Genomic DNA, 14,452 nt, shown 5'->3' on the forward strand with positions numbered 1-14,452 from the left:
CACTGTGAACTCCTAGATTATGAACAGGAACTAAATGCTCACTTAAAATAGCGTATGTAAAATACTGAACTTTGTTTACGTGAGAGAGCTGTAATTGTCGTTAAGGGGTATCTAAGAAAATATGAGGGTTCACCACTTTTAACACTGTAGCACTCAAGACAGGGCTTTTGCTCTATCATTCTCTCCACTGTACCACCAGACTGTTCTATCTTTAATTATCTTAAATTGTATATGTGTGTGTGTGTGTGTGTGTGTGTGTGTGTGCGCGCGCGGGGGGGGGGGGGGGGTGTGCGCACAAAATGTGCTCTTAGAAGACAGGGGCATCAGGAGCTACAGGTAGTTGTCAGCCACATGGCATGGGTGCTGGGAACTGAACTACTGCAAAAGTAGGCCCTGTAAGCACGGGCCTTCCACCTCAGAGTCACTTATAATTTTATATATATATATATATATATATATATATATATCTGGGTATATTTCCTTGTCTTTTGTGCTTGACCATGAGACTTGATAAGATCTAAGTCAGATCATCTGAATTAAATATCCCAAATGTACAAGTGGTTTCCTCTTTGCTTCCTTACACTTATGGTCATATGAGAATAATCGTGTGTGTGTGTGTGTGTGTGTGTGTGTGTGTGTGTGGTGGGGCATATAGGCTTGTTTGTCATGTATAAGCATAAATGCCTGTGGGTACCCATGTGTGCACATGTATGTGGAGGCCACAGATCTTCCTGCATTGATTTTCCTCCTTATTTTTTTTTTTTTTTTTTTGAAAAAAGCTTTCTCATTTGAATCTGGTGCTAACTAATTCATTTAGGCTGCTTGGCCAGTGAGCTTCAGGATCTCCTGTCCCTGTCCCTCTAGAGATGTGGTCACAGAAATGCATCCCATCTCCAGCTTTTAAATGGGCACTAGTGATCTTGATTTAGACCTAAATACTTGTGCAGCAGGTACAGGAATATAGCCCTTACCACTGAACAACCCCCCTCACTTTGAAGAAGGCCTATTTCTAATGTCTCCTATTTGCAATTTTAATAGTGCTTGTCACAAATAACATCTGTTCCATATATTAAGTATCAATGTATGATAATAAGCAATGAAAAGTTTGCAAATGAGATGCTGGGTCTTACTGAGACCTGAAGAACGGTTACATTTTAATGTCAGTGGAGAGAGCTGTGACCTGCCTGAGCAATGGCATTTATGTAAAAAAAAAAATGAGTAGGTCTATACATAGAGAGTTCAATGGCTAAACTTTTATAACTTTAGCTTTTGCTCTTTACTGTTAAATCTCTCTGCTCCTTTATATCTGGACAGAGAAAGTCCAAAAGGGATGATAAAGAAAATCTGGCAGGTCTCTGAGAAGGCTGAATATAATGCATGCAATCAAGATTTTGCCATTCAAAGCAAATAGTCAAATTTTTATGCTTTTCACGGCCCTTTGTATTATTCCTGGATTATGCTTGTCTCTAGTTCTCTCTCATTCTTGTGGGAGAATTCAAGATGTTTAACTGTGAACCTGCTTCAATCACACAGAATCCATATTCTAATTTTTCTAAGCTTAGTGTGGGCGTCAGAGCTTCGGACTATTGAGAAGTATGAATGAATAAAATTATTCATGTCACCGGAAGCATAGAGCTTATCCTAGTATGCTTTTGATTTAATTCCAAAGAATGTGCCCAAAGTATCCTAATTTAAGTTAACCTAATTCAATTTTCCACAGTTTCCCTTAAAGTAAGCCATTTTTCAACAAACTAAAAACAAATGATGGGGATTTTTATATTTTTAAATCATTTGATTTAACAAGAGATTTCCCCCCCCCCTTGATACAGGCAATTTAAGTTGCTAAAATGTTTTCTTTTCTTTTTTCTTTTTCCAAAAGATGATTAGGGCATATGCATTACTCAAATAGTTGAGCTGATAGTGTAGAATTGTGGTTGTAAAGGCATGTGCTTGGAAAGTGTGGTAGTTTCAAGCCATCCATTTCCCATGGAGAAGAAAATGCAGAAGATCATCCTCGTGTATTTCAGGGTCTGGCCACATCAGTGAATGGAGCGCAGAACGGAGGGTAGAAGTCACATCCGAGCTTTGCAGCCCAGTAGACTTACTGTAACATGGTGTTGGTTGATGACAATTGACTCAGTGTTTCAGCTCATGACTTGAACTCTCAACCCCAAGTCTCTGGCCACTTCTATAAAACTGAGCAGTAAGAGCCCTTTTCTGAGCACTTCTGGTCTAGGAATACAAGCACAATGGGGACTGTAAAATGTAGTCTCTGCCCTATAGTCTGTATGGCTAAGGCTAGTGCATGGTAGTAAATGCCATGTAGAATTATGTTTAAATAATACATTAAAGAAAAATTAATCATGGCCTAGATCTCTAGTTGTCACTTCTCTCCCTTTCTCAGAACGTTTTTATTCTTTTTAAATCTGATTCTGAAACACTGTATTTTCTCCCAACCCATGTCTCTTCAACATGTAAAGAGGACATCTCTTGGGGTACAGAACCCTCACCTGCTCTTTACTTCTTGGTCTGACCTATGGCATGGAGCATCTACGTTCTTCCAAGCCAGCCACATCCAAAGCTGTGATCTTCAAGCTGTGTGTCAGCTTCCCTTGGGGACATGCAAATACTCATCCTCAAGGGTTCTGCAGCCATATGGAGAGCTTCCAAGGATTCCTAGTACATCAGATACCACATATCTACCTGCTTTAAAGCTTGATCTTGCTAAGAAGGTACAGAGTCAGGTTCTTATTTCTGATGTAGGCACTTTCTCAATCTTTAAGAGACAAAAAACATCTAGCATTTACCTGGCCCTAGTATTTTGATGGTGGTTATTCTATAGTGAAAAATATTCACACCCACATTCCAACCTCTGTTTTAGGTTCTGGTATTATTACATCATCCAAATTCCCACCAAGGAAGAAAGGGTTTATTTGAGCTCACAGTTCCAGGGGATGAAGTCCATCATGTCAGAGAAGGTCTGGTGACAGAAGAGGAGGTGGCGAGTCAGTGTCTCTACAGTCAGAAAGCTGAGACTGGTTACTGATGGTGCTAGCATACTTCCTTATTTGGTCTGGCAGTTGTGGTGGATCTTCTCACCTCTACTAACCTAATGTAGAAAACTCTCACAGACATGCCAAGTGGAGTGAATCTTTGATGATTCTAGATCCTGTCAAGTTGACCATCCATATTAACCTTTACTCCCATCCCTATAAAAATCAAATTAAACATGACAATGGAAATCACTTTCAATTATTTGTTTTTAAGCTAACTCTCATATCTCATGATAAATCACTGTAGTGGGATATTCACTTTGTCTCCTTCTGTGGCACTGACCACACCCATTGGGGGGGTGGAGCCAGGGGCGGAAGTCCACCTGTGGCAAATGTGGCTATCCTGCCAAGTGCAAGAGAAAGTATAACTAGAGTACCAAGGCTAAGAGGCGAAACACTACCAGGACTGGGCATATGAGGAGCAGTGAGTGCCTTCTCAGGGTCCCTGCAGAGGCAAAGGAGTTGTAGGGCAGAGGCAAATGTCCCAGCGCTGTGGCGTGTCCACCTGGTTAGACAAGGGACCCTGCCCGGTTGGTGATGGTGTGGGAGGGGAGCGGCTTCTGCCACCTGGGTGAAAACCAGGTTCGGGGAAAATCCTGCTTCTGACACCAGATATTGCGGTTTAATAAGGATCAGGATAAACAATTAGGCCGAGCACATGTTTATTTAGGGAGAAATAACTCACAACATAGACAGGTGAACACCAACAGGTTCCTGCTTCCAAGAATACCAGTCCTCCTGTCTCCTTGCAGCTGGCAAGCGGAGAACTCTCCTGCACCTCCTCTGACCTAGTTCCCTAGGTCACTTCCACCTCTGGCTCCACCCCCCAATGGGTGTGGTCAGTGCCACAGAATGAGACAAAGTGAATATCCCACTACAAATCACTGAGATTCTTTTTTGTTTTGTGTTTTGTGTTGTCTTTGGGGTTTTGTTTTTGTTTTTGAGGCAGGGTCTCACTGTGTAGATCTAGCTTACCTGAAACATGCTATAGCATGCTATGTAGACCATGCTGGTCATGAACTCTCAGAGATTCTCCAGGCATATTACAGGCATACACCACCATACCCATCACTTGATCCTCTTAATGTACTTTGTGGGAAATTCAAAGTATTGAGTCATAGTGTTGTAAGTAAAGTCTTCCCAATGTATCTATGTATTTATGTGATCAAATTTCATCCATTTTCTGTTAAAATATTATTAGTAGTGATGCTGAATTTATAGTTTTAATAATAAGAAATGTGTTTTCATATGATCATTAGTTATTTCGATAAAAAGAAATATATTCATATGAAAGATATATTTCTAATATGACTTTACTTTTTAAAGCAGAAATTATTTAAGATTTATAATATATTTCTGTTGTCTAGAGTTGTGTGTGACCAATGATTGCATTAGAACTCTGGGTTTTTTGTTTTCCTTTTTTATTTTTATAGCTTAGAGCCATAATCACTGAAATTTCAAAAATTTCAATGTATATGCATATTTTAGTTGAGAAATATAGAACCATCAAAAAGATTTTTATATATGAAATGTATCATTTTAAAGTTCTGAAATATTTGGATTACTTTAGATACATTTTCAGGATTTTGCAAAACAAACTGGCTGGATTAAATTCAGAGATTTCTGCTGGGTCTCTAAAAGCCAGAGTAATCATATCCACCAAGAACAATAAAGTTAAATTCCAACTGCATTAAAAGTATGTCAAATGCATTTTTATTCCAATTTTCATTTGGACTAAGAGCCAGGAAGCTTGGGTCCTGTATATTTAATTGAGTGTCCTTAACTCTACCAGTGGTAAGTTGAGGGTGACCCTTAAGAGGTTTCTTATTTCGTTTTGTTTTGTCCTTCTGAGTGTTGACGGACACCCGAAACCCTCACGCCTTAAACCCTGTGTTACCTCATTTGTTTTCTCTTCTGGATCATTCTTTCCAACACTCAAGCTTTCTGTGTACTATTTCCCACCTGGGTCAAATAACAACAAAGCCCAGGGTAAGTCTGCTCAGAGATAAGGAAACCGTGAGGACCCAAGGCAGAGACAGATCTTGTTTGCACTGTTTGCAGAAACTAATCAATGGAGCAAGGGAAGAGTTATTTTTTGTTGTTTGGTTTCCATTTTGTTTTGAAAAAATGTCCCAACCATTAAAGCCACTCAACATTCGTTTGGAACTTGCAGACACAAATTAGCGAGTGGTAAAGCCTCGTTGTTATCAAGAGAGAGTGTCAGACACTTGAGTTTCTTTTCAACTGTGTTAATTTGCACAGTAACATAAGATATACTATAGTAACCATTTTCTATGTCCAGTTTACTAGAGTTAACAGTGTGAATGCTACTGCAAACCAATCTAGTTCTGAGCACCACTGTAATTCTATACAACCCATTAAATAACAAATTCCCATTCTCCTTCCGCCTCATCCACAGCTAAACACCTTTCTGTTTCTATACATATGACACCTCATAGTGAGAGAAGCTGTGGTTTATGTGACTGAAATCTTCCTCACATAATGTCATCAAGGTTCATCAGCATTGCAGTGTGTTACAGAATTTCTTTCCCACTTAAGGCTGGATAATATCTGCGTCTCTATTATCTCCGTCCTATCCCTTCATTTGTCACAATCTACTAGTAGTTTTCCACCTTTGGGCAATTGAAACTACTGTTGCTATGAGCATGAGTGCAGATATCTCTCTGTGATCTGACTTCTAAGTCTTCTGATAGACTTCCTAGAATTGCTGGGCTGACTGATAAGTCTGTTATTTTTTTGCTTTTGAGAAATCATCTCTTTCCATTTCAGCTACAGAGTTTAAGGATCACAACTCATTCACATCTTTCCTGATATCTATTATTTTGTTTGTTTTTAAGCTAATTATCAGATAATAATCATCCGAAACAGGTGTGAGGACTTATTGTACTTTTAATATGACAGTATTGACACTCTTTCTATATATTTAATGCAAATACTAATACTTAAATTTCTAGTACTCTTCAACCAGAGAACACAAATCTCTCTCCCTCATTCACAGTAACATTAAAAGAAATTGTGGGGGACTTTAGTAAGGTACAATGCTGTGGCACACAAGCCTAGGTTAAAAATATACTAGTATTCTGCCAACGTTTCTAAGTTAGCAAGGATATTACTTAAAGAAAAACTAATATTGGTTAATCTTCCATTTTTTTTTTCTCTAGCTCTGGGATTAAATTTCCTTATCTCAAAAATCCTCCCAAACAGTCATAAGCTTCTATATTTCAAAATTTTTATTAAAAGTCACTTGGAAAGAAATGTATATCCTTTCACTCTCCTGAGATGTAAGCAAGAAGTAAATATTTAAATATTGTGTAGCTTGTGTGTCTGTGGTACCCGACTAAGCCTAAGGTCTTATGCTCTGCCAATCAACTATAGCCTTAGCCTAATGCATTGTTTTAAAACTGCATATCTAGAAGCTATGGTGAACAATTCCTCCAATGAAAGTTTCTGAGGCTTCTCTAAGGTAGTATCTAGGATTCCTCACTCAATAACCATACTAATCCTTGATCCTGCCTTGGATACTGGGATGTCAAAGGTAAGTGTGGTCATTCCCAGCCTAAACTACCTCAGACTAATGGGAAGAGCAGACAAGAAGATCACCAAGTGTAACACAGAATGTATTAGTTAACATGTGTTAATTGAGAACCAATCAATCAATTGAGAATAACTTGTTCAGTGTCCATGAGAAAATAGAAATATTGAGATGGCTATGAGGTATGCAAATGAGTTGCATAATTACACTTTGGAAGTATTTTAAGGTATCAAATTCATAGTTGAAGCTTTCCTCCAAATATTTTGGTTCATTCTCAGCTCCTCCATCTTTCAATCTTCTTTCCGTTCTCCCTCCCTCCCTCCTCCCTTCTTTGCGTTCTTTCTTTCGACGTTATTGATTCTTTGTGTTTTTCATGTCATGCACCCTGATGCCATTCATCTCTCTGGCCCTTCATAGCCACCTTCTGCCCTTGCAACGCTACCCCAAAATAAAAGAAATTTTAAAAGAAAAAAATCTTGTTGTAGAAGGTGTAGTGTGATACAGTGACTCTTATAGAATATCTCTTAGCCCATATATCCTAACTTGCAAATTTTCATTGCAGAGAGTCACTGGTCTCGTTTGAGGCCTCTGGTTTCTGCTACACTTTTGATGGATATCCCAGGCCCTCACTAGGACTCCTCTTGGATATCCTGTTGTTGCCTTGTGTCATGGAGATCCTATAGCTTTGGGTCTATAGGACTGGCCCCTTCACATGCTCCAGCAGTTCATAGGTGGGGTGGATGTTAGGGTGGGCCAGCTTATAGCCCTGGTTCTGGGTCTTGGTGGTTGCTGGGTTGGTCTGCCTGCCAGCTCTCCCCCATCTTCACCACCTGGGAGAGCTCTCCATCACTGCCCTGGCCAGTTCACCAAATGCAGCAAGCAGCAAGGGGAATGGCCAGTTCTGCTATCATGTCCTCAGGCCTGTTCACCCACACCCACACCTTCAGGGTCAGCTCCACTGTGTTGCCCAGGCGAGGGCAGGGCCCACTTCCCCTAGTGCTGAATCTGCTGAGGGGAAGATCCAGCTCTCCTGCTCTGGATACTCCCGATTTAAATATATATTTAGGTTGTAAATGATAACACATCTCACTGGCTATTTCTTGGATTTTTTAAAAGTACAAATAAACAGTGATATTTAAGCTGTTTGTCTTTACAACCATGATCTTACAAGGTCATTTTCTATCCATTTACTTAGCATTAAATTTGGGTTTTATTGATGCACTGACAGGAAGACAAGTAGTCTGTGAAGAGTGGAATGTCATGCAAAGCTTTAAGCATTTTGTTGCTGCTTGCTTGGTTTTTGCTTTATGTTTTTGGAGACAGGGTCTCACTTTGTAACCTGAACTGGTCACAAACTGACTACCTAGCTCAAACAGTCCTCAAATCTAGGATCTGTCTATTTCTGCCTCATGAATGTTGGGATCAAAGATGTGCACCATCACAGCTAGCTTTAAAAGTGTTGAGTTTTTATGCAAAGCTTTGACTTCTTTGGGAATTTATACTGACTTATTTATTTAATTTAAAGATGTTTACTGGAGGTAGGACGCAGCACTGTTACTAAGAACTTACCTAGCATGCACAAAGGCAACCAACACTTAGCACAAAACAGCAACATTAGCAGTAAGTGTACAAAGACTGAAGAATCTGCTTAATATGTAGATTGTGTCCCCATGTTTCAAATGAGCAAAACATTGCTGCTCTCGGGATTTGGGGGTGAGATATAAAATCTCACAAGTGAGATGTTTTTCAAGTACTGATAACTTTGGATTTAATTACCAGAAAATTGTTTCTAATTCTGATGAGGCTACCAAGCACACTCTGTCTTTGTGCATCTGAGTACACCGAGATGCACAGATCTCAGGTAATTTGATCAAGGAAATATAATTAGCACAGTCCTCTACAATATAAACAGAAACAGGAATTAATCTCTCATTTAGTCTGAGTGACTCACTTATGGGGAATGATAAATGTGTTATACTCTCTTTGGGAGACTTAATACAGGTTGATGACATACATACACATACACGTTAAGCACTTGCATGACCCTCCTTTTATTTCTGACATATGATGTTTGTTGGCACTGCATTGAGTAAATTAAATAAGTCTACAGAGTAGAGAACCCGGAGGCAGAGGGCACAAACCAGAAAACCGAACTTTTGGAGGCCACAGGCGGAAGGCCCGAGCAGAAGAGGCCCACAGAGCGGCCCAGAAAGGAAAGAATATGACAGACGGTCAATGCAAGTCGAAGACCACCGGGGAAGAGCAAACAATGCGTCCCGAGGTTTTGACACCGATTGCACGGAAGGAGGAGACAACAGTCCCGCTCTGCCGGGTGCGGGCGGATGTCATTAGCAATTCTTCCTGTTAATGTGGTGTACTGAGTAAGATTTATGTTGCTTTTATTTAGAACTACACCATGTTATTTTATTTTGACTCAAGGGTGTTAACATTTTTACCGTTAGCATTAATTTGTTTTCTTTTAATTATACAATTACTACATTCATTTTCCTTAGTAAAACGGAAAAATATCTCAATTGCCAGATGTTGATGATATGTTCTTAAGGTCTTAATGTCTGGTCTCCTTAGGTTTCTGGTTTTGGCTTATAAAAGTTTATGGACTCAGTATTTGTTTATGTTGGGGGGAATTTCACTGGCACATTTTAAAGATATGGTTACCATTTTCCATAGATGATTTCTGCCAATATTTGTTCTTCATTATCATCACAACAGAAGTTTCCAGTGTGTGATCTTCTGCAATTCTGATGGATTTAGCCTATTCTTCCAAAAGTCAAATACTTGCTGCATGTTTGTTCAAAAAATATTTTTTGTTCTTTATCTTTGAAAGTCTGTGTTTATCTAGAGAAAGTCTGTGAATCAATAAGATTTTGTTAATATGTTTTAAAAATATTGACTTGAAATTTAATGCTAAGCAGCTTTAAAAGGTAGTTTTGTTGCATGATTTTAAGAAGAGCAGTTGTTTGTGAAGCTAGCGGTATTGTCCACAGGAAAACACAGACTTGAACTTCTTCTCTCACTTCATACCATCCCATCTTCTCCATCACAGGAACTCTTATATTAAAATTTTATCACAACCCTGTGATTCTCTCAGATTCTTCTCAGGTTGTCTAGATCTCCCAGGGGAAAAAAAAAAAACAAGGTGAAGGGAAACAACTTTGGAAAGATATTTTTTTTTATTGGTGCATGCAGAAAATTGATAATTAAAAGCCAAATATTTGAGTTTCATATTTTGTAATGACTTTCAAATAGTCTTTTTTTTTTTTCATGTTGGGTACACCGCTCTCTTGTTAGTGGGTATTAGCCCATTGTGAAGTTGGAAGCAAAGGTTCAAAGAGGTGAGTGGCAAGTCCAGTCCCCTTACTGAGAGAATCACAAATCAAGCCAGAGAGGTGTGCTTGCAGCCCTCAGGTGCACTTTCCTTCCTATGATTCAATACTGCAAGGAAAGGGAAATGGAAAAAGTATATTAACTTAAATTGCAAGGACCAGGCATTGGTGATGTACACCTTTAATCCCAGCTTCGGGAGGCAGAGGCAGACAGGTCTCTGAGTTGGAGGCCAACCTGATCTACATAGAGAGTTCTAGGACAGCCACGGAAGTTACAGAGAGAAACTCTGTCTTGAGAAACTAAGAAGAAAAGTTAAATTTTTTTTCCCTTGTGACTTGGATTAAAAATATTTAAATCTTAGACTCTCAAATTTTTCTATTGAAAGTTTTGTTTGATTTTTATTCTGAAGTGGACAGGGGGACAGAACCTTCATATTCCCTTGGAAACAATGGGAAGATGGAAATTCGTTTTGCCATGTCACTATTTTGTTTTTCCTAGCTGCAGGTGTTTTTTGAGACATTCCTGAGGACAAGTTCACCTCTCCAGGCGTTGGATAGCATGAAAGAAGCAATTAGCAAGCTCCTGTTGGTGGCTGAGGTGTTCAGTGAAACATCTGCCCTGGGACCAAAGACCTTCAATAGGTGAGAGAGACAGAGAGAGAGAGACAGAGACAAAGATTCTAAAATTTATTAGTTTAGTTACTGAAAGTAAATAGAAGTTGGAAAAGTATATGTCAGTACATCATAATGTGATCTAAACATGTATTGCCTAATTTATAGATTCTCAAACATCAGAGTTTGTTACATGCCATTTGTTTGTATCTAAATGTTGTGACAAGAAAAACATAAGGTTTTAAATCTTTATTATTATCTTTTCAGTAATCTAACTTTGCAGCCTAGGCTAGCCTGGAACTTCTAACTTTTCTGCCTGCACTTCCCAAGTGCGGGGGCTACAAGACTATTCTTGAATCCTAAAATTAATTTTGAATTTGTAGCCTCCTTTCAAGTATTTCCTTCAAATATACTAAGTGTTGACTACCTATAACCTTACCTGTACGTAATAAAAATGTCCCAAGAGTTTCAAAATGCTGAGAAAGAAGCAGAAACTTTTAACAAAATCTGTCACCTCTAATCCCACAGCTCAGCTTCTCTTGACTTTGTTCTAGGGGTATGTTGTCTAATTTGCCAAAAGGCAAGAGGTGCATAGTTCATGGCTCATGCTTGCACTTTCTGCAAGTATTAGTGTTAAGTATGGAGGACCTGGACACTTCTTTATTAATACCCTCATGAAATAATACCATTTGCTACTGTAGTGTGTCATGGAGAATGAAGGCGTATTTGCACTTCCTCTAATGAACAGACAGTCTAGCTCATGTAATTTTCTGTGATCCATTGGCCTCTTAAATCGTGGACATTTAACTGTATCAGTTACAAACAATGTAATACCAGAGAGCAGAGTAAGCATAGCAAAGAGAATATGTTGTCTTCTTACTGTGCATGTTTTTCCTTCCAGATGTAGACAGTGTTTTCAGCTTTTAACTTTTGACATTGGTTATGGAGATTTGGGATACCCTGTTGTGCTCCAGGTGAGTACAAAACATGAGGTGTGTATTTTTTGGGGGCGGGGAGGTGTTTTCATTCACAGTTACCAGCTGTACAGCATCTGGTACAGTCCTTACAGACTCGTATGCCCATGGATTCTAGCAAGTGGTAAATCTGTGAATTCTCATCACCATGTGCACAAACATAAAGTTTTCTATAGTTCCCCCAAATTCATGTACACAGATGGTATTAAGTCATGTATATGTTCATGGGCAAAATGAAGACATATTGATAGTAGCAAACAGAAGATGACTCAGGGTCATCATGAAGAGATAGCTCTGTCATTCTTACATTGATCTACATTTTCATTTAAAAAGCCAGTAGGAGCTAGAGGACTGACCAGTGGCAGAATTCTTGCCTGGAATGCACCAAGCCCTGCGTTTCATCCCAAGTAACACAAATAAACAAATTATTTTTCAATTTTAATTTAAAAACATATAATGTCATGTGAATTTAAAAATATTTTCTGATACATGTATATACATATGTATATGCATATATATATGCATATATATGGGTGAGTTTTAGTTTGCTTTGAGTTAAAACTTTATCACTTCCCTCAGCATACGTTTTCTTCTAAAACACTCTTTAGTAGTAAGAAGACAAAATCATTGGTTCAGTTAGTTTATAAAAAGCTGCCATTGGGTTATAGGGTGGGAAGGGAAGGGGGACAAGTTAATCTTTATGGGTAAGCATTGTTCAACTCCACTAGAGTTCAGTTTTCTCAAACTATAATATAGAGAATACAATTAAAGAAATTTTTCATGTTTAATATTTATCTATGAATTTTAGAATCTTTGTGAAACTTTTAATAGTCATTTGCTTTTTTGATACATATGTAATAGTTGAAATTAAACTTTTAAAATTGTATTTTGAAAAAAAAATATAATGTATTCTCTTTCATGAACGAATGTTTGTGAGCTATAAAGAGTTTAAAGCTAAGCTGGTGTGACTTTGGGATAGTCCATGCTCTTCTACATTAAAAGAATGGCATCCTCATAAGAAACATTACTCAGGGTTATCAAAGTGTTAGCCTCCAGAAGGCCACTAGATGTCAGTTCTGGTCCACAATCCAACCAAAAGTAAATCATGCCTTAGAATTCATTTCACTGTTATGTCTCCCTCCCTTCTCTTCTTCCAAAGGTACATGAGCATTTGAAAGTTCGGGATGATGAGAATTTCAATCTGGAAGACCAAAATACAGAAAAAATCCTCTTAAAGGATACTTTCAATTTCCTCTTCTCCAATACATCTTCACTTTCCCTGCTTTCTGAGCTATTGAAGAGGCTCTATAGAGAGGGTGAGCTTGAGGTAAGCTCATATGTGCACACGGACAGCGCTTTCCAGCCACTACTTTTATCGTGTAATTGAAAATTTAATACTTTAGTTGAAATTAATTAATAAGTGTAATCTATCATCTTGTCCTTCTAAATTTTTTTCTGACCCGAGGACCATCATCATTTTATACTGACAAGTATGCATGAGAAGGACTTGTGAAGAAGATGAAGTGAAGAAATTCATAATTGTTGAGGAACGTTTATAAATATTTTGAATGACGCGTGTGTTTATACACTTTGGAATATTTTACAAAAACTCTTAGAACTCTCTGAAGGCAGTCTAGAATGCCAGAGTGCTCCAGGATGACTTCAGGGAAATTGATTTTAAAACATTAATTTGTCTGCTAACATTTGGCTAGATGCTGGCAATCAGGGTGGAGTGCTTCAGACTGATGCTGATTTTTTGTTTTGTTTTTTGTTTGTTTTTATGGCCAGTTAGCACAGTGTTTTTTATACACACATACACACACACACAAAAAAAAAATCTGTGCCAATTCCCATAATATTATTCCCCCACACGTCTATTTTGAAGCTCATATTTAAAGACTTTGGCAAAGGAGTATGTAAAAGTGTTCACTAAGGTATTGATGGTGTCTGTCACACGTACCTTGTCACAGAGCATTGCTCTTCATCCCAGGGATACTCTACGGAACAATGAGTAGGGGAAAACCTGGGGTGGAAAGTGTGTTTACCAGTGTATGAAACTCTCCAATGGCAGTATCCCACACTGGACATTCATGATCAGATTCTCTTTGGTGTTTTCACCCCCATTTTTGGAAACTCTTGACCTCTTGTACCCACCCCCCGATCTCACTATCAAGGCACCATTGGGTTAGTTAAGACTGTCAAGCTTGTCAAGTATGAAATATTTTTAATATATCTGGATGTTGTTAAGACCTGTATTTGTCTATGAATTCTGTAACTTTAATGTGTGTAGCGATAATAAGGTTTAACTGATTTGTTAAGTGGGGGGGGGGTGACTGGGGAGAGATGATTTGAATGTTTGAGGGTTACTTAAGGCTATTTCTCTTTCTAGGATGGAAACCATGGAAAGGAGCTGAATCAATGCCTGTCTTTGGAGGAAATTCACTCAATTAGGACCTTTGTAAAGGAACTTGGGAGTCTGGGAGAGTTCCAACTGGTAAGACAAAAGTGACATGTCTTTCCACTTAGTGACTGAGATTGTAATATTAATAGATTAGCTGCAAGCTGCCTGACTTTTCCTTCAGATATTTCTTTACAACACAGAGTCTTTTGTCAGCTTTTGTCCTTTTTGGGAAGATGTATATGCTTTGCTTTAAGCATTTGCTAGTAATTTGTGACTTAGCAGAGGTAAAGGATGTGACATCATGGTAGCAGCCAGGGTGTGGCTGTTCTCTAGGAAAATGTTGATATTTTTCTAAAGAAAATGCTCTTTTAGTTTGGGAGCCTATACATGCAGCCAACACTCATTACTTTTTATTACCCTTTTCATTTGAAAAAAATTAAATATATCTGAATATAATAAGACTTTTTAAAACAGCCTTAATTTTTTAAAATTTGTTTTCCATATATTACTTCCTA

The 14,452-nt window shown here is 38.3% G+C and overlaps 1 protein-coding gene across 1 annotated transcript in view; it reads left to right on the plus strand.

Moving 5' to 3' along the window:
* Cped1 (cadherin like and PC-esterase domain containing 1) overlaps positions 1-14,452 on the plus strand; it is a 252,839-nt gene that overhangs the window by 115,248 nt on the left and 123,139 nt on the right. Inside the window, exons 7-10 of the mRNA XM_051175736.1 lie at positions 10,450-10,592; positions 11,464-11,536; positions 12,696-12,863; positions 13,926-14,030. Of these exons, the coding sequence (XP_051031693.1) occupies positions 10,450-10,592; positions 11,464-11,536; positions 12,696-12,863; positions 13,926-14,030 (489 nt within the window). The remainder of the gene's footprint in view (positions 1-10,449; positions 10,593-11,463; positions 11,537-12,695; positions 12,864-13,925; positions 14,031-14,452) is intronic.

Source organism: Phodopus roborovskii, unplaced genomic scaffold (assembly GCF_943737965.1).
Source record: "Phodopus roborovskii unplaced genomic scaffold, PHOROB, whole genome shotgun sequence".
Classification (NCBI taxonomy): Eukaryota; Metazoa; Chordata; class Mammalia; order Rodentia; family Cricetidae; genus Phodopus; species Phodopus roborovskii.